The sequence below is a fragment of the Lepisma saccharinum genome, chromosome 22, assembly GCF_977018435.1.
Source record: "Lepisma saccharinum chromosome 22, izLepSacc3.1, whole genome shotgun sequence".
Lineage (NCBI taxonomy): Eukaryota > Metazoa > Arthropoda > Insecta > Zygentoma > Lepismatidae > Lepisma > Lepisma saccharinum.
The window spans coordinates 4,240,856-4,267,277 of NC_139250.1; the positions used below are offsets into that span (position 1 = coordinate 4,240,856).

At 37.4% G+C, this 26,422-nt stretch overlaps 1 protein-coding gene across 1 annotated transcript in view; it reads left to right on the forward strand.

Annotated features, from left to right (window-relative positions):
- Window positions 1-598: 598 nt before the first annotated feature.
- LOC146004628 (uncharacterized) overlaps window positions 599-26,422 on the forward strand; it is a 41,111-nt gene continuing 15,287 nt past the window's right edge. The window contains exons 1-5 of the mRNA XM_083143518.1: window positions 599-615; window positions 5,502-6,606; window positions 14,633-14,799; window positions 19,237-19,450; window positions 22,225-23,178. Of these exons, the coding sequence (XP_082999644.1) occupies window positions 5,511-6,606; window positions 14,633-14,799; window positions 19,237-19,450; window positions 22,225-23,178 (2,431 nt within the window). The 5' untranslated portion in view covers window positions 599-615; window positions 5,502-5,510. The remainder of the gene's footprint in view (window positions 616-5,501; window positions 6,607-14,632; window positions 14,800-19,236; window positions 19,451-22,224; window positions 23,179-26,422) is intronic.

A 26,422-nucleotide genomic window follows, 5' to 3' on the forward strand; every position in this document is an offset into this window, starting at 1 on the left:
CGCAAAGCTTTCTAAATCACCATGTACTGTAGGGTCATACTTCCTGTTCCTTAATACTGATAACTGAGACTGTAGTATTTCCGGACTTGCAAATTGTTTCATGAATTCCCTTTGAAAATGATCATATGAAGAAAACATACGTTTGTGAGTTCTATACCAGTACGCAGCTCTGTTGGTGAAACACTGCTGAATACTCTGTAGCCTTTTGTTAATTGGAATGCCCATAAGATCAAGCATAGAATTAAGATGTTCTAGATATTCTCGAGCCGATTGGTCTTCTATTTTTCCAGAAACTTTGGGTAAATGAGACAGTTCATTTATCTTTACATATCTGTTTCCTCTATCCCCAACAGTAATTACAGGTAAAGACGTTGGAGAAATACAACGATCAAACTGACTTTGTGGATTATCACAGTAATTGTTATTTGTATTTGACTCATTAACACCAATTTCAGCATTTGGACAACTTGTGCCAGTCATTAAATTTGCATTACGCCTTTCACCTTGAAACCATGGTCTGCAAGCTTCATTCTGCAAGGAAGAAATATGACGAAACCCACACGTTTCACCAGGGACATTACTATGATGAACGGCAGGGAGGTTAGGTTCTTGCGAGTATGTAAACATTTGATTTATGTAACTATTTTCACCATCAGCAGAACAACATTGTTGAACATTGGAACGTTTATCAATATTTGTAACGGTAGAATTCAATCTAGAAGTTGTCTGCATATTGTTAATCGCATAATTACTTGTATCCTTAAACTGTACACTATTAGGTGACATATTATTTCGATAATGTTCCTCATTGCAGGTTGGAATAAATCTTTTGTTTCACTTCCAGCGAACACGATTTCGAACATGCGGTTCATCGAACGTTGTTTTCACATGGGTTGTTAAAGATTCATCAGATGAATAAGTAGATGAATTAGTCACCCCCGAGTCAACTGCATTTCTAGCCCTTTCACGTGATGTCTTAGTTTGAGAACTATTTTGTGCAAGGGGAGGTTTCAAATTTCCCTTTGTGTTGCGTTGAAAATTTGCATAATTAGTTTGCAAAACATCAATACGAGATTCTATATGTTGAAACCTGTTATTACAATCAATAAGATACGTTCCAAAATGTACATTTTCCTTACCAGCAACTTCCAACGATGATAATCTATTATTAATATCAGTTATTTTGGATGAACATACTGTAATAGATTTATCGTATTCACTAATCAAATCTTTATTTATTAAAATTTGTTGTCCTTGAACGTCTTGTTCTGTTCGGATTTGAGAAATATTGCTATTTAAAATACTTCCCAAATGTTCATTTTTCTTGACACATTCAGAAGCTATTGAATCAAGTTGTGTTTTAACATCGGAAGTCAAGTTGTCTAATCTTTGATTAACAGTATTAATTTCTTGATGAACCGATTCAAATTTTGAAGTTAGGTTACTATAAATATCCAATTCCAATTGTTCAAACTGAGACTTAATATTCTCATTAAACTCTGCAAATTCTTGATTACATTGCTGTAACTGTAATTTCATATCTTGGTTAGCAAGATCCATTCGGGTTTTTAGTTCTTCATTAGACTGTTCTAACTGCAATTTCATTTCAGCATTAGACTGTTCTAACTGTGATTTCATAGAATTTTCTAACTGGGTTGTATTTCAGCATTAGACTGTTCTAACTGCAATTTCATTTCAGCATTAGACTGTTCTAACTGCGATTTCATAGACTGTTCTAGTTTCGTCTTGAGGTCTTCATTAGAAGTGACCATAAGGAATTGAATACTCTTAACAGTACTTAACAAATCACCAAAATTCGGGTTAAGAGTTTCTAGATAAGCTGGCAAACTAAAAGGATCATAATCTGGTTTGCAACCTTTACAATAATAATTTTCTAGTGTAGTCGAATAAATTGTCCAGTGAGTGACTGTAAGTTTGAGACAAGATATATGATGCCATGATGAGCACTGTGTACACTGAACATACCTCAAATCATTGTCAGGATCATTACAACAAGATAATTTGTCGGGTTTTGTAGAACAAACATCATGTTCTGTAGTATTCGCATTACTGGAAGCGACTACGGGATTACCAGCATCAAAGTAAGTAGTCATTGTATTAGCTTGAATGTTTGTGTCTTTACGCGACGATTTAGATTTACTTTGTTTTAACTTATCAGCCATTGTGATCTTCACACATATGACGATTCACTTAAGAAGTTACGTTATACACACTGAAGATTGTGACATAAGTCTTAATTCAGCATATGACAAAAATTCTGTTCCATTACAACAGACATTCTTACCGCTGTCAGAAGATTGCACACTTTTTGAACAATCCTGGCTTCTGGGTCGCCACTCTTGATAACCGTCGCTGCGCTTAAACTTGCAGAACAATTATCAATGCAAATAAAATTGCGTAATTAACGATAACCGTTATATTTAAAATAAATACAATACAGGTGCAGAAAATCTCACAACTTCCATCACCATTTTTAGTACTTATTATTTCTCGTTGCTATGGTTACATCAATTTCATTTCTTGTATTTTATACAGCGTGACAAGATGATTATAACAATATCTATAAAACAAACATGCATAAGTTAAAAACAACATCAATAACATAAATAATATTAACTTTGAACATGACAGTTTGAGAATAGGACAGTCTCAATCTGTAAAAATGAAGAAATGTGTCTCCGATATAACAGACATATACCGAAACTACTTATGGAATCGAGTTTCTGTAGGCCTTTGGAAGCTCGTGGAGGTGTTTTCTCCCTTCATTCAACTTATTCTGCCGGCAAATCATGTATTTTTCGACATTAATGTATCTCCGATGTACGATAGCTCTTGCGATCATTACCGTCGACTATGTGAACTTTTCTAATGTCGGAAGCGGCCCCGACTTAGAATAACAATGGGTACCTGGGGGAAACCCTGCGGGGTAAAGTGGTCAGGGGCGTGATGCTGATCACATCACCCCCACTCACGACCGAATCAAGAAAGTGTGGGCGTTACCCCCCACACCCCCTATACGCCTTCATGGTGTAGTGCTAAGCACAGGGGAGCACTTTACCTTTTTAACACATAGTGCAGAGTTTTATCGATCACTTAATATTTTGTTCAATATATGCTATTGTGGTTAGGTTAGGTAGGTTAGGTTTGGTTCCCTTAGTATTAAAATGAAGTTCCTAAATGCATTCTACTAAGGTTCCGATTTACTTCTACATTCATTCCCATGCTTCTACGATATTTACTGTCGGTTGACGACGGAGAATATCTTGTCCATGTGAAGTGCGTAAGGTAGTTTTCAAGTTGTTTTTTTTTCAACATAAATACTTTTACATACATAAATGTTTTTTCGAGTCCAAACAGCACTCATTACTTTAAGGAAGGTTCAAATTTTGTGTGACAATGATTTCCAAAATTCTACGATAATTAGTCTTTGTGCTAGGAGAAATCAAAAAACAATCGGAACCGTTACCTGGCCGAAGGTGGGGGTGATGTGATCAGCGCCCCCCAGAGTTTCCTCCATGTACCCACTTTATATGATCCTGGGTGGGTGCCGGAGTCATTTGAAAGGGTGGAAATAATCCCAGTTAGGTATCAAACCTGGGTCTCTCGCATGGTAATTAGGCACCCTAAGGACTGAGCTGTGTGAGACTTCGAACTCATTGGCCTTCACCGTTATTACTAGAGAAGGCCATATTTACATTCTACAAGGGACTGACTGGCCTTGCGTTCACAAATGAACTTCATGGTTTCTGGTGTTCAATGTACATTCGGAGCGAATTTACAATACTGGAAGTATCTTCAATTGCTTTCAAATTTGGCATGCTCACTAATTTTGGCCTTGTAATCACCGAACCTGCAGTTAAATTTTGGCGGTCACATCTAGAAATTGCAAAATAAGTCGAAAAAAGTGGGTCTGTGAACAGAGTAAACACCCTTGATTTATGAAGAAAATAACTATTTTTTGCAATGATTAGCGATTCAAAATTATGTTTATGATGAGCCTTAATTTTAATTATGCTTGCCTAACCTAACCTAACCTTACCGTGAATGGTTCGTGGGGCAAACATGTTTTCCACGTTTACGCAAGATGCCATTTTCTCACATGCAAATCAACGCTCTATTGCTCATCACTTGAGCAACATTGTTAGCAAGACCGTTGTGCGGAAAGGAAGACGTCTTCATATCGTTTCCATGTTAGTGTATGGAGAATCAAAGCGGTAATTGACAAGTTATTTTGCAATTTGTAGACGTGACCGCCAATTTTTAACTGCAGATTTGTGATTACGAGGCAAAATTAGTGAGTATGCCAAATTTGGAAGCAATTGGAGATACTTCCGGTATTGTAAATTCATACCGTACATTCACTTACTGTACTCTTTTCTTATGAGAGAATATATCAGCATGGGTAACTATTGTAAAGAACACTGTCATGTTCTGAAACTGACACTGCAGCGGAACAAATAAACATGAAACAATGTTGTATTATTATTATTTTAACACATTAACAATTCATATACAAGAATTGCAATTTACCTCTTCGATGAGAAGACTATGATTTTTTTTGGTGGGGGGGGGAACATTGTGCAAAGAGAAACTGAAAAATCAAGGTCGCTAGCTATCAGGTCTGAAACAACATGAAATGAATGAAAAAATATTAAAGCCCATGTTTTAATACAAATGAATAAAAAAGGCAAATAGGAACAAATCGACTCCCTACTAATAAATACACAAAGCATACTTTTATCTTTCCATACGTAATTTCAAGATTAGTCATACCATTCAAATATGTAGATGCTTTACCTAATGAAAATCCAGTACTAAAACAAGAGAATAGGTTAAACCATCATCTTTGATAAATATTCTGGTTTGTAGTTCTAGCATGTCCTTTTTGTCAACTTGAACTAATAATCCTTTATCATTGTTATTAATGTAACAAGTGAAAAGGCAACATAACAGCACTGTCTGGTTTGCTGCACTTTTTGACTCTCTTTGCACCGAAGCGTCTAGTTGGTTGCACGGTGCAACACCGAGTCGTCTAGTTTGTTGATTTGGACTCAAGTAGTGTATTTGGTGTCTGCACTACGTCCTGGGTCTGTGTATGTGTGATGTATGGTCACGTGATGAGTACTAACTAATCAAATGACCTTTTAAACAGCAGATAGGCATTTGTTGAATCTTCTGAACTTGAACACCGCTTTCCGTCTAGTTGATTGAACGTCATTTCCTTGCACCACTCTGACACTGGATACACCTGCTTTGCACCGAGTGTCAAGAAGTGCAGCAAACTAGACGGGGCAAACATAACTTGTTTAAGTTGTTTTTGTTCAACTTAATTTTTTTTTCAAAATCCAAACAGTACAGAGAAATCATATATAGGCCTAATTATAATTTGAACGTTTTCAAAACCTGTCAACATTTTGAAGATATTACATATCTTATAATTTATACACAATATACTTAGATGTATTTTATCTTTACTGTAGATACTTAACATGGAAGAAGATTTGTTGCCTAAGTTCATTGAAACACTAGAAGCAGTGGCTCTCAACAGGAAGGATGGAGGAATTAGGCTGTCATTCAAGTGGGATGGTCAGGTGTACACTTCTTTATTTAAGCCCAAGCTCTGCCACACAGAGATAGCACGCTCCCTTACAACTCCAGAACCAGTTTATATTACCGTGTGGAAACTACCTGAGCAGTATACGGATCCTTTGTATGGAAACTGGTTTGTAACCGATCTTTGGACCCATCCAGATGAGAGATTGAACTTACCCGAACCGATTGTAGAGACTTTCGGTTCCATCATCAGCATTTCAGGACAGACAGCTAACATTGAAGTAAAACCAACTAATCAAGTTGTGTCGTGCGATTTGAATGCTTTCCTCCTTCCGAGCTGTGGTGATTTTGTGATAGTGCGTGCACTTTTTGTTAGCGGAGAAAATAAGTTTTTTGTGCCTTTGGAAGTGTTCTGGGATGCCAATTTCTGCCGAGACAAGATGTACACGCTTTTCGAAACCCATTACTGTCTTCCTGCCCCAATGCGTAAAGTGGTTTCTAATTTAAGCTCGGCCAACAATAATACAGTTCCATTGCGTAATGTATTAAGTGTCATATATGAAGTGCAAAATCAGTCTTACAGTGTGTACATTTCATCTCTGGACATTGCCTACAAAGTTAGCCATGGATGTGTGTACTTGTACCAAACAGGAAGCAAAGCTACAAAGACTAATGTTCTAAACAGTGGAGACTGGGTTCAGTCATGGGTCTTCATTAATACTGCGGGAAATGTTTTTCATGTTTTGTGTGTCCGTGATAATAGTCTGAAATCGGAGATGGAGAAGTATTGCACTTCATTTGTACCACAAATGCAGCAGCCACTTGCAAATGCGTTGAATGCCTCAGTTGAGCCCTTGGACAGTAAAAGTACACCTTCAAATGTAAAGTGTAGTTCCACTAAACTGGAAACTGTTGCTGATGATGAGGGAACATTTCTAGTAAATGGAAAGCAATTAAGATTTGCAAAAAGTCAGTTTAGGATGTTTGGGTTGCCGTTGGATGATGTTAAACTAACTTCATTGCTGTCTAAAGGTAAGTAACACATTTTGGCTCAAATTCCAATTACTGTATTCTTTCAGGAGTAATACAGAGCATCCAAAAAGCAATGCAATATTTGTACAATAAGTTATAGAGACATGTCACTTACACTACATACTTCCTCCGTCAGTTATTAAAACTTATCTAGTGTCCATCTACTTTTCAATCATCACTTACGGGGCATCGGCGTGGGCCTCATCGTCATTGCATAAAATAACGTACGTTCGTAAGCTAAGATCTTCTTACAGGAAAGTAATTCTCAGAGTTACCGGGGCTTTTAAAACTACTTCGTCGGAAGCGCTGTTTGTCATGATGGAAACTTTGCCAATTGATTATCAAATTAAGCTGAGGGCAATGACTTATCACTTCAAACGTGGGAACGAGAGGGAGATAACCGAACAAATGGGAGAATTCCTCCCCACCGTCCAGGAGATCAAGGCGAAGATTCATCGAGACTGGCAGCGAGAATGGGACGAGTGCGAGAAGGGTAGAAGACTGTATAACTTCCTCCCCTGCACGCAGGAGAAGGTTTTTAACAGGGACGTCACACCATCCAGAGGGCTGATACAGCTTCTAACAGGGCACGGACCATACCTCACAAAAATAGGTAAAAGGGAAACCGACGTATGCCGAGACTGCCGGATGGAAAGAGACACGCCAGAACATAGAGTTTTTTCCTGCCCCGCCTCTGATGAACAGATAATATCGGCCAGAAGAGACCTGCCGAATAACAACATCTTCGAACTGATAAGGAGCGAACATGTAAAGAAGTTATGCGACCTCGCAGATTTAGTGTCCAATATCGAGTTACGGAGGTACCTGATGGAACCGGAAACCCGGCACCCACCAGCACCCCCTCCTCAACAGGAGCCCCGCAGAAGCAGCAGGATACGAAACCAAGTCCCCACACCCCCTCCCCGGAGACCGTCACAATCGCGTCGGGAGCAGATACCAGAGGAAGGAGTCGGCACCGGAAGATTCAACCCGAAGGAGAAACTTCAGAGTGTCCACTGGGAGACGAGGAGCCGCTGCCAGGAGAGGGTTACGTCCGTCCAATCAGCCTGGGGAGAGCCATGAAGGTTGCCCAGAGAGAAGTCGTCGAAGATGACCTAAAAACCATCTGTAGAGATAAAATAATACAATAGCATAATAACGAAAAAAAAACCTGTTTAAAAGTAATATGAGAACCCCACATTAAATCGTGACTAAAGTTTCTTTAATAATACATCCAAGATGAGGGACCATAAACTCTTAGAAATTTAACTTGAAAATTGCTAGACTTGGAATCTGCTGGAATCCAGTAGGCACCAAAGAGACTTAATATAAAAGGAAATTTCGAACAAATAAATTAAATTAAAATTAATTTTTTAACAATGTAAGTGTAGTAAAAACCATGAACATACATTTATATACTTATTATTAATTAATATAATCTAATATAAAGGTTTGTTTATCTTTTCCCTTTTTTAAAATTTTTTATTATTATTATTATCAAGTCTACATATAATTATTTGCGTATTTTATGTCATATTTATTTATCTATTACATATCTAACAATTACAGTTTCCGCATAATTAGCATGCTATCAAAACTTAGTACCCTGTATTACTGATTCACGTTAAATTGTGCGGCTGTGATTTCATTCTGAGATCTCATGGCAGCCTCAGTCTGCACGGACATTGAACCTCGCACGGCCACTGTCGCTCGCGTGGAATGCAGAGTCAGCTTCATGTCGCATAACCAAGTTGACACGGAGTGCTGACACCGGTATCTTATCGGGCGTGTCCTCAACACATAAATGCAATAACGGCGAGATAAATAAGAAACTACAAAACCTCTTACAGTAAGTGTATATTAGGAATCGACATCCACTAAATTAATTAACTAGCCCAGTATTTCAGTGCAGTTAACTTCCTTCCAAATAGCAAATTCTCCCCACACACTACAATAAAGCCTGATCTGGAAACCAGACAGGGAACTTGCGTCCGTGCAGACTAATCCAAGCAAACATTCACCCCAATCTAAACTCTCACCCCATCATACTCTCCCCTCAAGCTTAAAACAGTTCTGGATACCAGAATGGTTGTCCCTCCTGTACATAGCATTTCCTATAGTACTATCTATACGATAACTAAAACTAACCAATAAACTAACATAAACTAATCCATAACTACTATTAACAAATTTAATTAACTACCAATCATACAAATGCACAGTAAATTTACAAGAAATCTTTAAGACTTGTTCCGGTCACCAGAACGGTCTATTAAAATAATACAAACTAAAAATTATTAAATGTAGCTATGTATAGAATCTCCATGTATTTTCTTTTCTTTTCTTGTACTTGTATTTTATGTATGAAAATAAAGATGAGAAGAAGTAGGATAAAAAGGCGGGGGAACCGTTTAAATTCAGGAAACTGACGTCCTGGTTTATTTAAAGGTACCAGGACATTAAGAGCATACCCTCGAAAGTACGCGGGTGGAGGCGGGCTACTTCGGGAGGTTTCCCCCCTTTAGATATGTATATGTGTTTCAAAAAGTATTATTTTATACTCACTCAATATGTTCTGCACTATTGTCTGCTTTATGTTCTAATTACGTATTGTATCATGATTCATTCCATGAACTAGTGTATCTTGTATAACAATTAAATTCAGAAGGAAAAGCTTTGTAATGAGATGTAGTGAAAATGTAGTGATCCAATGAAATGTATGATAAAGTTATGAATGTATACATTCTAAAGGTCAATAAATTTATAAATGTTCCTTCATGTCACTTACACTGGGTATAACTTGATAAGTTTAAAAACAAGACGCTGCAATCCATTGTTTGCGCACCTCACATCACATTTCCCCACTCCATTGTCTGCGGCGACGTAGGTTCGCAGTGTTGCAACCTGGAATTGTCTGAGAATTTTCAATGAAATTTGAATGTGAAAGGCATGAATTAGTATCCTTTCACCTACGCTACCTATTGATCACGCTAAATTCTAAATACATTTTGATATCTTCTCTTTAAACCTTAAACGAATTAAGTTATATTAGGGATATTTCTTACCAGCATAAGAAATGTATGAAATAAAATGATAGAAAAATGAAAAATATATAAATGATAGAACTGAGCTCACATTCTAAATGTTTTCCAGTTCTCCTTCTTCAGTTTCACTCTCCCACTCATCCGAATCTGTGTCTACCGATGAATCTGTGTCCGTGTCTGAATCGGCTTCACCAAGTCTAATTATCAGTTCATCTACATGCTCGTCCATAAGTCCATCTCTTTCAAAGTAAGAATCTTGCAGCCAAGAGTAAAGAGCATGAACATTGCAATTCTTTAGAAAAGAACACAGGTTGTTGTTGTCAGATTGCCTTCTCGTAGTGATTGTTGTACGATAAACAAACAAACCACCACCCCACTCGGTTAAAAAAAAACAGGCCACTGCACGATGTCGCATTCAGAAAATAAAGTAATTCGCCCTGTAGTTTCTCTTCGTTATAAACCTTAACGCACGTGCATAATACTACAGTTTACAATCGGCGCACAGCATGCATTTTCAAAGGCCGGATTAAATAAAATGAACCACTGATATAATAGGAGCCTGCATGTACCGTCACGCTATAGAGTGAAAATCGTTTGTCATATTTGTTTTAGCTTAATTTTGCTGAGTTGGCACCACTGGTACTCTCAACGCCAGACCAGTGAGTAGAAGAGTGGTGGGGAGGATGACGTAATAGGAAGTGCTCTGCGCATATCGGGACTTACCTTGTCAGGCTATAGTAACTTTGTCTATGTGGATATTTTTGAAACATCAACGAAGAATATCATGCTCTACATGAATGTTCAGTATGTGCAAAAGTTGCTAAGTGTAAAGAAGGTTTTGTATGAAGTAATGAAAAATTGATAAAAGAGCCTTGCAATAATTTTCAATTTGAATTGATGGCCTGTGTGGTTTGTCTTTTATCGCTTTTTGTACAAAAGCTACGTACATTCAAAATATTGTTTGAGTGAGATTGAGACACCCTGTATAAACCTGAGGTTTACTGTCTTCATATTTGGCATACTCACTAATTGAGGCCTCCTAATCACGAATCTGAAGTTAAAAGTTGTCGGAAACGTCTAGAAATTGCAAAATAAGCTAAAATAAGGCGTTAGTTTTCGGAATGGAAACAGTCTATTTTTGCAAAAATTTTTGTTTCACAAGGAAATATATATATAGCCTATTCCTGATACTACCATGACACCAAATTTTAACTATGTTTGCCTAACCTAACCGAAACTAACCTGACCACACGTCAATTGTTCGTGGGGCTAGTGTCAATGGTTCGCAATTATTTTGCAATTTGTAGACGATTCCGATAAATATTAACTTCAGATTTGTCATTAACAGGCCTCAATTAGTAAGTATGTTAAATATGAAGAAAATCGGAGATTGGTCCAGTCATCTTAAGTCATACTCCCTTTTCTTCTGTATGTAAGTTGAACGGTAAAATTCTTATCTCCGCGAAACGTATTTCTTCAATTTTACAGGAGAAAGTACTTACGGAACTGAGTTTCTGTAGACTTGAGGAAGGTCGTGGAAGTGTTTTCTCCCTTCGTTCAATTTATCCAACCGGTAAATCATGTATTTTCCGACATTAATGTCTCTCCGATACACAATAGCTCTTGCCTCCATTACCTTTGAGTACGTGAATCAGATGTTCCGTGCGTTTCATGACGTAACCCCTGGTTAGTGTTTCCAACTACGCGGTTTTGTAACTAAATATCTAGAATTTTCCTGATGTTGAATAACAATTTTAACTATGTTTGCCTTACCTAAGCTAACGTAACCTAACCTTGCCGTGCATGGTTCGTGAGGTTATTGAATGGTTTTTTGGGTTATCCGTGCATGGTTCGTGGGGTTATTGAATGGTTTTTGGGGCTATCCGTGCATGGTTCGTGGTACTAGGTATTTTTTGGTGAAGAAGGTTGGAAACACTGCACACCACAGATGATCGACAACGCTAGTCAACCTGTGGCCGCCATATTGCATCTTACGGAACCGTAAAAACAGCGAACAATAATTACTCGATATGTCGAAAATAGATAATATTTTCGTTTAAAAAGCAAAATCCCATCTTCAACAATCCAGAATAGGTAAGTATGAATATTAACAATTAGGGAATAAACGAGTTAGAGACGTTTCTCGGAGATTGTAATTTTAATAGTTGAACATATTTATTTTTTAAGGCCGCGGTGGCTCAGTCGGTAACGCGTCTGACTACCATGCTCAAGGTCCCGGGTTCGATCCCCGGCCGGTTCAAATCCGGGAACTTTTCTAACGGTGGAAGCGGCCCCGGCGCCTACCCAGCGTCGAATAACATGGGTACCCGGGGGAAACCCTGGGGGGTAAAGGCAGTTAGGGGCGTGATGCTGATCACATCACCCCCACTCACGACCGGATCAAGAAAGTGTGGGGCGTTACCCCCACACCCCCTATACGCCTTAATGGCGTGGTGCAATGCACAGGGGAACACTTTACTTTACTTTTTTTTTACATATTTATTTTCATTTAATCATGAGAAAAGGCTAAGAAATAAGCTTTGAGCTCGATGGCTTCCAGAACCTATTTTTCAGAGCAAATATCTTTTGATATTAAAAATTTCAGTCACTTACAAACCTTAGACTTAAGATCTCAAAACTTCAAAGATGATATAACACTACATTCTTGTTATGCATGTGATGTGTTAGGGAAATAGAGAGCATGGAAAAATGTCAGCATGAGTTGAAATGCGGAGTCATTTGAGTTTGCGTTTTTAACACACTATGCACAGACAGGCCAATGGGAACTTGACCTTAAGTTTAAAGTGGGATCCGAACCATTTGTGGCTCCACTGGGTATCAAACCTGGGACCCCTTGATTACAAGGAGACAAGCATGCCATCAGGGAAGCCCACAGTGTGATGCGAGAATAAGATGGAAGGGTGTTGATATAAACCTTAATGAATGTCGGTTTAGGTGAAATGCAAGAAAAAGTTGGACTGGACAGAATGCCGCTGGAACTCTTATGTAGGTAAATATACTCATAACTAGAGACTGGATTTTAAAGGGAAGTCTTTTTTTTATTTTTCAACAGTGATCATAGAATAAATAATACCAACAAAATTACGTGGTTTAGACTTCCCTTTTTTCAGTCCACATTCCCTTCCCCTCCTTTTTTTTTAAAGAAAATGAACATCTTCCTTGGTCCCTTTATTGACAAGATGTCAAATATGTTATACGACTGTATTTTCCATAAACAAAACATTCAACAATTGTCTAATTGGTGCAGTTCAGAGGAAAGAAAGAACAAGTGCCTTCTACCTTCCCTTGCCTCCATGAGTGTTAGTAGCACATTGCAGCGATTGTTGCAACAATGAAATTGAGCTTATGCAGCAACAAACGCATTGTAAGTGACAAGACTGTTGGGTTGAAAGTATACTTATCTGCTAGATTTGGACTTTTATTGTGAAGTTTTTTCGAATAGTTCTAACTTAACTGTGTGACAGTGACGACACTATTGAGTGTCAGTGAAATTGCTCAGCCAAGTTCAAGTGGCATCAAGCTATGGAATGCGGTAAGCTGTCGCAAGGAAGATTTCATTGAAACAGATGGTAAGATTATTCGCTGTACTTTACCTTCAAAAAGGAAATGAAAAATGACTGAAGTTTATTTTTGCACTCCCCTAGAAATATTATTTTAAATGAAAGCACAATACATACCATTCATATATAAAAAGGAATACGTTAATATGAAATTTAATGTGTGTCTTTTTTATGTGAATGGTATATATTGCACTTTCATTTAAAATAGTATTTTTAATGGAGTGCAGAAAACTATAGTCCTTTTTACCCCTTTCTTGTCCTTTTTAGAAGATTTTTTTCTCCTTTAAAATCCAGTCTCTAGCACCAAAATATGTGTTTGTTATTTTAGTCAAATTGTGTGTAACATATGGTATTTGATAACTAGCTCTGTATTCTGCATAGAGTCAACAGTGTTCGTTTATCCCATTTCTTTAGGATGAATAACCATGAGAGGTATCCCTGTTAGAGACAACCTCCTCCCATCAGTTCTGAAGTGAACATACAAATGCCTTCTTCACCCTCCAGTTCATTTTGTGATCGAGCGTATCCAAGTCCAACTATTTTTATATTTGCTCTTTGTAGGTAGTTACAGTCCGGCTGCCTTAGCCGAAACCATGGACAAAAGTGTGCATGCGCCAACTGGACTTGTTCAGTGTCAAAATAGGGGTGACAGCAGAAATCACATACCTCTAGTTACAGACTGAAAACGATGAGCTTTTGTTTGAAGCCATGTATAGTCCTGGAGCTAGAAATATGGCGAAGATGCACATTAGAGCTTGTTAAGTTCTCATTTTTGTAAAGAAATTATTTGTACTCGCTTGCGGAGCGCAATATATTTCTTAGTAAACTTAAAAATTACAATCGTGTGGTGCAATGACTCACAATCTTCAAAATAGTTGTTACAAGCAGAAGTATGAAGGTATGCTTGCAGCCATGATAGTATCTCTACCTATACGAAATTTTTGGCTTAAAGTTGACCCATAAAAAACGGCTTAAGTTTCTGGTCTGATATCTAGAGGTCTGTGGCAGCAATGACATTTTGGGAAAGTATGTGTTGTGAAAATTGTTTGCTGTGGGAACATCAATGAAGTAAGTAGAGATATGTTTCATATGGAAGGGTTGATAATGAAAATACAGAAGAAAATATATATAAACGAAATATCACAGTATAATTTGGCTGGTGCTGCATCCCCTCTCGGGTTTGGAATAGACCTTTCCAGGTAGTTTTGTCTTCCCTGGCTGGACTGTGCACCCTTTCTAGGTCATTTCTGCAGTATTGGGTCCATCATACACTTTTGTGTCAGTTGCATGTTGTTGTTTAATATTTTTTTTCTATTACATTACATATGAAATATTAATATGAGGTGGTGGTAAAAATTTATGTGGAAATAATAACGGTAAATCATCTTTTTTTTATTTCAGGAGAAAAGATTTTCTTTGAGCGCTCTCTGGATGGCACCAATGTAGAATGGGTTTGGGTTGGTCAAAAGTGTGCAACAGACGGCAATTTGAAGACACTGAGTTTCTTTCAGATTGTGAAGTCTTGGTGTAAAAAGAGAAAGATTGGGGAAGAGTTAGTGAACAAATTGGTGAGTCAATTTTTTTTCTTCTCTTTACATGGAAACAGTAACATATGGCAAGGTTGAACATTAACACACATTTTGTTATTACATTATAGTAGTTTTGTTAGAAGTTATGTAGTGTTTAGGAGTGTTCACAATTAGTAGCCAGTGTTATCTGTTGTGATTTAGGGTGATTAACCCAGTAATGAACATCATAAAGTTGAACCAGCATGTTCTGTTAAACATGGTTGTGTTAATGTCACACACCATGCTGTGATTCTGCACACATCCTACTAACAACCTCTTTTACTGGATCGTAGATAATGAGGTATTTTGTTTAAATTTTCTACCTTCTGTATTTTCTTGTTTTTGCATCAGTAATAGTGAGGCAGTTTTATTTTCATATCACTTACTGAAGCAAGTACTAATCATTACTACTACCACTGAAATTAATAGAACCCCCAAAAAAAAGTTTCGCGGATAAAGTGAGTACTAGTTTCTCCTTATTTTTTTAATTTTCATGTGTTTTCTGTGTCACGTATATAATTAAATCAGAATATTAAACATACCATTATAAACATTTTCACTGTTGGTAGACAAATTTTAAAATCTGGAGTGATATGGTAGAGTTGGCCATATATTAGAATGTATTGGGGCTCCCCCATGGCGCAGTGGTAGCGTCGTCGCCTTGTAATCAAGGGGTCCCGGGTTCGATACCCGGTGGAGGCACAAGTGGTTCGGATCCCACTTTAAACTGTAGGTCCAGTCCCGATTAGCCTTACTGCGCATAAAGTGGACTTAAAACACCAAATCAAACGAATTAGAATGTATTGCATAGTTATCCATGCTGTTACTAGTTGAGCTCCGGTGCAAGAATTAATTACTTATAGTCCAATCTTGTATTAATTAATACATATTTTAAGATCACATTTCAAAATGTGTAGCTTTCGTAGCCCATATTTGAAAAGAGGCTGGCACCTGAATTATCTGCAGTTTTGTGTACCCAATCATGAGGTAGTTTGATGCTGGAAGATGATTTATACTGATTAGTGATCGTTGTGCATTTTTCTGTAGTACTGATTGAGTAATCATTGATAAACCTTAATCTCTCTACTTGTGCATGTATTATACAGATACTATTTTCTGTTGCAGATTATTTTGTAAGTGTACTTTTATCTTTTACATTATCTACCTAATGTATCTTACCAAACATATCATAGTGGCCTCCTCGATGGTGCAGTGGTAGCGTCGCCTTGTAATCAAGGGGTACCTGGTTCGATACCCGGTGGAGGCACATGGCACGGTGGTTCGGATCCCACTTTAAACTGTAGGTCCAGTCCCGATTAGCCTTACTGTGCATAAAGTGGACTTAAAACAACAAATCAATCAATCAAACGTATCATAGAAACCAACCACCAATTACCACAGGATTGTGTTTCCTTTTTGGCATAGTCCAAAGGAAAAATAGAACGGAATGTTAAGGAAGGTGTACACATGATCAAAAGAACAAATAATCTCAATGCCAATTTATGTGGAAGTCTTTATTTATCATGGTAGAACACAGTAGAACTTAAAAATCCAGCTCCCCCAGCCTAAGGTGACCAGACACATACATTCAAAAAAGAGGACAGAGCATGGCGAAAAAGGAGGACAAAGTCATAAAAAAGAGGACACCGCAAAAAATGACAACACATTTGTTATTACTCATAATTATTCAATATAAAAAATCTATCAACACTTTGCTCACAAATACCTCTCAGATGATCTCTTTGAGTAATTTCCTTTTACCTCTTACCTTTAAGCAAAGAAAACAATGTATTGCATAATCCATTCTTTAACACTTGACAATCAATACTAAGAAATATTTTGAAGCACAGAATTTTACTATTTTGAAAATTCTTTGTTGAAATATCCATAATTGAATGCAAGTGTAACCCATAAGCTTGACTTTAACTTATTTCCAAAAAAAAAAGAATTAAAATTTTAGGTAGTTTAGATTGAGATTAAGAAATATGATTTTAATGCCACAAACTTTAGTACTCTTTCAACAGCAGGGCAAAGTGACAGCCACCTTACACTTCACCTCATATTCGTTTCTTCCATTCTTTAAATGCTGGATATTTTCTTACGAGATCATTGTTGAATTTACACTTTCGCTTCAATAATCAAAATTCTGAATGTCCATTTCTGTATCGCATTCATATGCATGACTTGAAAAGGAACTGGCCAACCTCCATGGCAGAGTGGTTATCACACTCACTTGGGTTTGAATCCCATCCTGGGCCAGGGTGTTCTTTGTGAGTGTGTCTTCATCAAAATCATCATCATCATCGCTCATTCTCATCTTCGCGATTAGCCAAAAGGGGCGGAAAAGCGAAGTGAAAGGAACTTAATTTATAAATCGAAAATGAACTGCACAGTGCGTTCCAACAGTCTGGGATGCATTTGGAAGGTAAAGCAATACTTAGAATGAATAATACATATGACTTGGATGGGGAAAATGATCGTGCTCACTTCCAGATACTAAGGAGGGCATTGATCGAATGCTTAACGCGCCCCAAGTGATATGTCTTCAACGATGATCGTTATGTGTGGAAGCATTCTCTATGCAGAACATTTGCTATGGTCATACTCATGTTATACTCTTTCCAAAAAAGGAGGATAATTACAGATTTCTAAAAAATCTGCCCTATCGCTGGACAGTCACCTAAAAAGGAGGACATGTCTGGATAAAAGAGGACGTCTGGTCACCCTACTCCAGCCAACAATCTCAATATACAAGTACTTACCAACGCTGCAAGACGGCAACGATATCTTCCGGTAGATGCAGTGAGTAGCACCAGCTAAACTTCAACAGTGTCCCCTCCATCTTCTCTCGACCAGCCATGATGATGATACCGATAAAAGTGTTTTTTTATTGTGCTGTTTGTGTGGGTTTTGTTGTTTTTAACAACTAATGTAATTTCCTTATCTATGAAACTACTCTGTTAGGATTGCATGCTGCTTTTCAGCAATTAAATTCAATTTAAATTCTTTTTCTTTCACGTTGGGAGGTCTAACTTGAATGAAGCATTGGCTTATCTTCTTCTTTTTTTAAAGAAGGAATCAGAGATAAAAGTACTTAAAGATATTATGTGGAAAAAGTATTATCTGAAATGCACTCATTGAAAATTGAAAAAAAAATCAACTTGGAGGATTCAAGATATCTTTTTGAGTAATGAATGTCTACAGTGTATTATGTAAGAATAACGTGTGTGCAGCAACAGTAATTTACAGTTTGTATATTTTGTACAAATAATACAGTGATTATGTTTATTTCCAGTGATGTATGGGTATAAAATTAAGGACCAGAAAATATTTTAAAGCATTATTTTATTGGAATTGGAGAAGTTAAGAGTATAATGCTAAAAAAATATTCTAATGAAATATCTTATGCACAGATTTTTATCATTTTTCTGTTTGTCCGAATTGTTGGATTTCCATTTTAATTTAATTTTTAAGTATACTTCCTTCTTCTAGAAGAATTCCTTTTTAGGAAAGTTGAGTGGCAGGGGTATAATCATTCCCCTCCCTCTGTACATGGGTATGCGATGATAACACTGCTGCTTCATGAAGTTCTGGCACTGTTCAGATCTGAGTGTGGGTGATGCTATCAGTTTGCACGCCATCTAATCTTTCTTCAACACATCATTGTCACCGTTAGTCAGTATTAGGGTAATCCACAAAAAGTGATCCTCATCATCATCATCCTTTGCCGTTTCCTGCCTCTGTCTGGGTTGGCATAGAAGTCAAGCCTCTCCATTTTTTCCTGGTCTTCCATTCCTCTCTTTCCATGGTGTTCCAATCTTGTCCTCTTCTCCTAACACGTGCCGCTATCTGCTCTTTCCACCGACATCTTGGTCTCCCCCTTGGCCTTATTCCCACTCCTTTTGCATTGTGAGCTCTTACTGGTAGTCTTTCTGCATCCATCCTTTTCATGTGGTCCTACTCCATGTACTGTAAATAACAAAATGAGTAAATCTGGAAATTATTATTGTTTTTAATTGCATTAAGGTTTAAATGTTTGTGAATGCATATAATTTGCATATTACGCCAACATAATTTACTTCCATCTCTATCCTATATGTTTCAGATAAATAAAATCAAACTTCATTACATTTTTAAAGTATTAACACAAAACACATTTTATTTACATGCATTCAGGCTATGTCATCATGCTCAAGCTTTTTAAATTTGTTAGTAAATACCACACACACTTCATAAATTCTGTTCATTATTTTAATCCAATTATATGTCTAGAACCTTACATTTTGTCTGTAAAATGTTGCAATTGTAACTCTGGAATGCGCACGTGGCGGAAAATCATTCCCAAGACTACTAGTCAGTGGAGTTGCAACAGGATACATGCAGAATAGTCAATAAGTTACATATTACATGACAGTAATGTTAGTTTTCTGTTTCCAGTATAATAAAGCTCAACAGCTGCAGATGGAGAGGTTGCCTCTGTCGGTGGACAGTCAGGGTGTGGAGCCCAACACAGCCAGCCCTTCAGAAGCTATGGAATCAGATTCCTCAGATAGCGACACAGATGATGAATACAGTCACCTGAGGCCTCGTATCCCTTTGCGGAGGCCTTACATTAAGGCTGATACTTCCGAAAACAAGTCTGGACAAGCAGGTAATTTTTCTGATGGCTAATTTGTAAGCTGACTAAACTAATGTTATTTATATGTAATGTATAATATCATAATCAAACTACGTAGATAATCTATACTGTTGTATATCAACACATACAGGGAAACATTGATTACATTTTTCATGCATCCCTAGTTATATCTTAACTTAACCCGTGGCGCAACAGCCCGTGAAAGTGAGGGCATACGTACCAACCTCCGGCCTCACTCTCACATGCCTTAGCAGAGATGGTAGATCATCCGACTAGATACTGGGTGATATAGGGTCTTACGATTCAGCAGCGGCATCTCTAAGGGAACAGCTGCCGTGATAGCTGTACCCTCAGAAAAAACACTTGCTTCACCAAAATATATTTAAATTAATACATTTATGAACAAGGAGATTTGAATATTGCAAGCGTTCAAGCTTACGACTTCCTCAATCCCTGTGCTGCACCCCCGGCTGTTCTCTACACGTGCTCCGTGCGAGCCGAGCAATGTGTGGCCCATACGTTGACACATGCGCAGAGGCATGAAAGACATGCTAGAGGTGCTACTTGTTGTTGATAGCTAAAATGGCAACAGCGAAGTTAGAGCAAGCTGACCTGGCCTTCATGATCCCAAATCTTACTCCATGCGACTTCTTTATATGGGGGTTTGTGAAAGCTACTGTGTACATTCCGCCATTACCACAGGACCTGGATAATTTAAAGCAGCACATCTGTCATGCACTGGAGCTGTTAACCGAGGATAGGTTGGAGCATGTCTGGCAAGAAATGGATTATAGTTTTGACATCTGCCCGGCGGTGTAAATGTGTGCCAGGGTGTTCATATTCAACATTTGTAATTGCTCAGGTAAATTTACAACCTTACTTTCTCCTTTCCCACCAGAATTGCTTTTGTATCTCTTTTCACTTAAAAATAAATTAACTTTATTTTTGTACCATTCTTTTTGAATAACCCTGTATATTCTGGGTTTAGGGACCTGGTTCTGGAAACCATTGGTTGATTTTGAAATTCAATTTTTCCTCGCACTATTGTCATACACATTGAACATCGTATATACGAGTATTTCTTGATTTTGAGGCTATTATAAGTGTAAAAATCTTTTGGCACTTTGTTACATGCTGTGGGTTACCCCACACACCATCAGTAACGAGAAATATGTAATTAGTTTTTGTATATAATTATTAGAGGCATGCTTAATCAGTTGTGACGAAAGCACGAAATGTGAAATAACAAATTGCAATGTTAATTTTTCATGTTTCTGAAAGGTATGAGGTGCATTTCCCTACCCTGTTTTGTCACGAAATGAATTGCAAAATGCGAAATAGACTCTTAAAGAAAATTTACCGTTTATATAGCGACGCGACACTTTCTGAAGTCTTAAGTATCCTGTGAGTTATGCAATTCACGGAAAATTGATTAATTCTGCTGCAAACATTTGAGAAGCAAAAATGGACCCCTTTATACAGGAATAATCTTAATATTCTGGTAATGATTTAATGTGCTATTAGAAGGGATATGTTTATTTTGTGTAATAGTGCAGTTTTTAAATCAAATTTGGGATTATATTCACATTTTTAAAACAAAAATTAATTTTATATGCTGCTTTTTCACCGCTATAACAGCGAAATTTCATTTTATTTACCGCTTTTGAACCTGAAATTAACTCTGTGTTTGTACCGAAATTTTGCTTTTTTATTTACCAAAAATATGTGCCTCTAGTAATTATGCATCACACTCTTGTTTTTCTGTTACTATAGTCGTACCAACAAGAGAAAAGCCACATACAACTCTTGAACTAAAGTGAACAGTCATTTGTTTGCTTCTCTAGCAGTCACTGCAAACAAATTTTTCCATTTTGCCTTGTGCCTGTGTTGCCATTTTACATGTTCCCTCCCTTTCTTTGTTGTCAGAAGATTCAAGAATGTTAAATATTACATATCTGCATTGCCTGTGTATGGTTTTTCCCGTTCATGACATTTTGGCAGTGCAGAGACAGGATTACAGGGCAAGCAGCTGATTGCATTGCCCATGCTACCTTCACTTGCTCATAGTTGGAAAATCTGACACCAGCGCTAGGGGGTTTCTTGGTAGAGCAGTACATTCCAATATAAAATTCGTCAGTGCTTTACAGCAGGGGTCCCGGGTTCGAATCCTGGCCTGGGCATGGATGTTTGTGAGTGTCTATTCATCAATTTCATCATATCATCAGTCATCCCCATCTTTGCAAATTAGCCAAAAGTGGCACAAACGGCGAAGTAAAATAAATCAAATAAAAAATCAAAAAAATCGTCAGTGCTTTATTTGGAATTTTTCTAAATATATCAATCTGAAACACTCAAATCTATTAAAGTGTGTCAGAATATTACATATGATACAGAAAATGGTAAATTATATAATCATATTAGTAAAAACGTTTGGAGTTACTTAGTTTGTGCACCGAACAGTTTTACCAGTCATTCACTTCAGCTTAGATTAGCTGAACACAGGTTCATCATTTTTCTCGTCAGAAATCTGACATTAGAGCAGATCCAGGGCTTGATACCCAATGGAGGAGGTCTTTTGACCCACTTTTGCTCAGAACCCTTCATATGTTTCACACAGAGCAGTATGATAACATTTTCAATGCATGAGAAGTGTGCAAAAAGTTCTTAAAATGCAACTATTTTATTGTTGAACCCATGTTTTTTTGAGTGTTACTAATATGCATGTACAATTACATTATTTTATCAGTGTTAGTGTAGTTCAGTTTATTCTTTGCTATTCTTTTCAGAAGTCACTGACACGCTACCAGTTTCCAAGGTTAAAAATACGCCTGTAAAATCTGGGCAAAGCGAAGATACCAAGGCAGAAGCAGTTGATTTTCAGCCCCTGAAATCTGTGAAAAATGGTTTTGATAATATAAATTCCAATCAAAAACTGAATAATTTACTCACCAAAGAAGAAAGTTCCATGTCATCCCAAAAAGCCGAGAAGAATAACACCAAACGTGATGTGAAAGACGCAGACAAGTCCAGTGGTGTAACACTATCTTCACAGTTTCCAGTGCCTGCCGTCAACAACGATGTTGATGTTAAATCTGTTCTCGAACTGATATTATCCAAGCAAGCGAACAAGCTGTCTGCTCGTCTTGCAAATTCACCCTCAGTTCAGGATTCCAAGAGTGAATCAAATAAAAATGGACCGGCTTCTGACCCTTTGGGATGTAGTAAGACTCCACTTATGAAACGGACTATTACAACTACAGTGAAACACTTAAGCACTTACTTATCGAACTTTCTAGCTGAAAATAACGTTAGCATGACCACAAAAAATCGCAAAATGCTTGCAAATAGGTTCGCTGTTTCCTTGCATAATACCATTGTAGGCTACAAAGATATGCATGCTGTAAGTTCCAATAGTTTAGAGGATTCTCATGTGCATGCTGTTAACACAAACCAACAAAATGGTCTTTGCATGGATGTAAATTGTCAAACAGTTGTGACCGGTGAAATATTAAGCTTCAATATCTACCAGAAAGAGGAACGCGGTGAAGAAAAGACAGTATTTCCAAGTTGCACACCGAGAGGAGAAGTTCGCAGTGGAAATGGAGGTCATGTTACACAGACCCAAAACAACTTGAGTGTTGCGGCAGATGCTATCAACGAAGCATCAGAAGTTAACGTGACTTCAGCCAGAAATACACGTAACGTCTCCGTGCAGACTATGACAACCGTATCAACTGAAGGTAAGTTTAAATCTTCTGGTATATAAGAACCTGTTTAGAAATTACTTTCTAGCTGGAACATAAAGAAACAGGCAGTTTACACTAACTTGTAAGTTTCTACCACTGAAGGTTTATTTTCCTTCAATTCTGATTGCAGATGTGCCAACACGAAAAAATGAAACAAACATCATTAGCAGATTGTTTCGTTGCTGGCTTCCGTGGTCCAGTGAATAGTGTTATGCAACAGAAACTAAACATGGTTAGTTTAAATCCCAGGTAAGACATGTTTCGTCTCATGTATGATTGTAGCATCATCCTTCGTTTGCATTGTCATTGGTAGGGCTTGGAAGTTGAAGATCTATAAATTTGCCAAAAAAAAGACCTAAAAATATGAAAAAAAGGATGTAAAAACTGAAAAAAAGGACATATAAATGTGATCCAAATTAATTAATAACCAGTTTTAATTACATATTTAATGAATAACAAAAATACAAAATTCTGGTGGTATGGAACACACAGTGCGAAAACTATATGAATGAAATGCATCTTCTTTCAGTCCAAAAATGTTTTTCTCTTGTTTCAGGGATGGTTCAAATATATTTATTTATTTATTTTTATTTCTTTACTACAGAAAGGATATTTAAGAGGTGATGAACTGATGATGATTCGAATTGAGAATGGGCAGTAAAAACGTAGTCGAACGAAGGTGAAGTTGCAAAAAAAAGCCGTTAAGACCTAAAAAAGGACCAATATGCCAAAAAAAAACGTCAAAAAAGGACAAATAAAACCCACCTTTTTCTGGCCTACAATGACCCAAAATGAACATGTATTATGTTGGGCCTTGTCTTCGGACACTAGGAAAAAAAAGGATTTTTCCTCAACTTTCGAGCCCTAGTCATTAGTCTACATCAGCTTAAGTATTAGAAAAAGTTTGAGCAGATTACTCAGAATTAAACTCTTGTGGTACTTCCATTAAAATATTGGAACCCAAAAACTGGAAAAAATTGGAATATCAAGTGCTTTATGTGTTGTAGAAAACATTACCCAGGTTATCAATATATAAAGGATGTCTTATGGCACTGTACCATAAAAGCACATGTAGGGGTAGGGCTCCACACATTCTCGACCTTGGCCATTTTGGAGGTGATGTGATATCAGGATCATGCTCAGGTTGCCTTTACCCCACCGGTACCCATTTAGTTAGGGCTGGGTGAACCCTAGAGCTGCTTCATGTAAGGACAAGGCTGGAAATATTCCGAACTTAGTTTACCCACCCTGGAAATCAAGTCTCATGTGGCAGACACCGTAAAACCTAGACCTCTGCTAAAATCAAATTTTCTAAAACCTCTAAATAGAGCAACATACATAAGTAAATTTCTAAAGAATTATTTGCTTTAGCTTTAACAAATCACATTTACATTTGATTTTTACATATTTATACAAGTACAGTAGAACGTCGTTTATTCGCACGTCAATTATTGGCACACTCAAATCTGTTCCAAAAGAAAATTTCTGATTATTTTTCTGCATACACAGTACAGGTACAGTACTGTAATTTAGGCATGTACTGAACGTATATTACGAGTGTTTTCTCATTTTCTCACGTCTTTTGTTTTCTTGTACTGTATATGTATGTAGTACTGTGTACTGTATGTATAAAATAAACCTGTACTGTACATGCTTTTCTTTGTTAAATAAACACATGTTTGATTAACCGCAAAAATTGTTATCCACATAACCTTCGGTCCCAATTAATGCAGGTAAATGACGTTCTACTGTACTATGTAATAATAACCATCCAAATCTCAATAAACAATTTTAAATACTTGTTACGGATGCAAATATTACATACATACAAGTCACAGTTGAAATGTGATTGAATAAAATAGTATTTTTTTTTTCAAAAGAATTAATGATTTGCCATTTGCGTGATGTAATTTTTAATTTAATTTTTTGTTGACAAAGGAAACCACATAACATTGTTTATGAGTTACAAAATACACTATTTCTTCTATTAATGTTCTATCCTCCTATTTTTTCTTTTATATTTTGTGCATCATTTTCAGTGAAATCAAGTCATTTGAAAACAAGCGTTAAATGAACATAGAGTTTTTCTTCAGTCATACGTTACCGTTGAGGATTTAAAGCTGTTCTCAGCTGAAGCGGAAGATTCAGGAATGTGTCTTTACATCCGTATTAACATGGCCTTAAAGATTCTATAACACCTTTGTGGAAAACAAGTTAAGTGCAGCACCTTAAGTATTATTATGCTTAGTTTTCGACATTTTGGAAAATCAACCCTTTTACAATAATATATTATTTTATGCTCCATGTACATGCAACCATGTCTCAGATGATTGTGCCTTAGAAAAGAGTACATGAAGTTTTCGTTATTTACATATGAACGAGAGAATAGCGGAATTTCGCTTTCTCATTTGCAAAATAGAAATAAAATTGCTTGGGTGATAAAATTATTGGCAGTTTTACAAATTTGCGTATCTACCAGTGATGATGAGTTGTCTGCCTCAAGGCAGGTCTTTTGACCGGAAGGTCGCTGGGCAAGGTGAACCCATGGTGGTTTGCCATTGCCTTCCATGTAATGAGGATGAAATGGGCATTTACAAACAACATGCACGACCGGGATTCGAACCCGGGACCCCTAGCGTTGCAGCCCTATGTGCTAACCACTCGGCCATGGGTCCGGCCTATCTACCAGTAATCGTTAATTAAATGTGTTACTGTTAGTGTTATCGTACGTATTACTAAGGATCGGCCAGAGCTCTTACACACCCAACCTCTAAAAATGCAGCCCCCCTGCTCGATCTCCCTCCACCCACTCAAAGCACAGCAATTACACCACACCGAACAACACAATGCAGCCGATGACCCAACCCCCCAAGCTAAACCTGGGAATACCCACTGACAGAAAGCAGAAAGCACAGCAGATGACACAAGCTTGCTTCCTGCACACACACCAGCACCGCCAATGGGAGAATATGCAACTACCACTGCCTGGGAATAAACAAAGAAGTGACGTGCTACTATCTCTGCCCCAGATGCCGTACCCTTAGTGAATGAAGGCAGGGAGCCTTTGAAATTAATCGGGCAAAACAACTATCCAATTGTGCAATGCAGAAACACGAAATCTCACGTACGAAGTACTTAAACTTCATTTCCCGCATCTTGTTTCCAGTTCGTGACACTGCCAATTTAGATTATAGTTGAGACTGCTTTATAAGTAACTCAGTTCTGCATAATTCTGTTT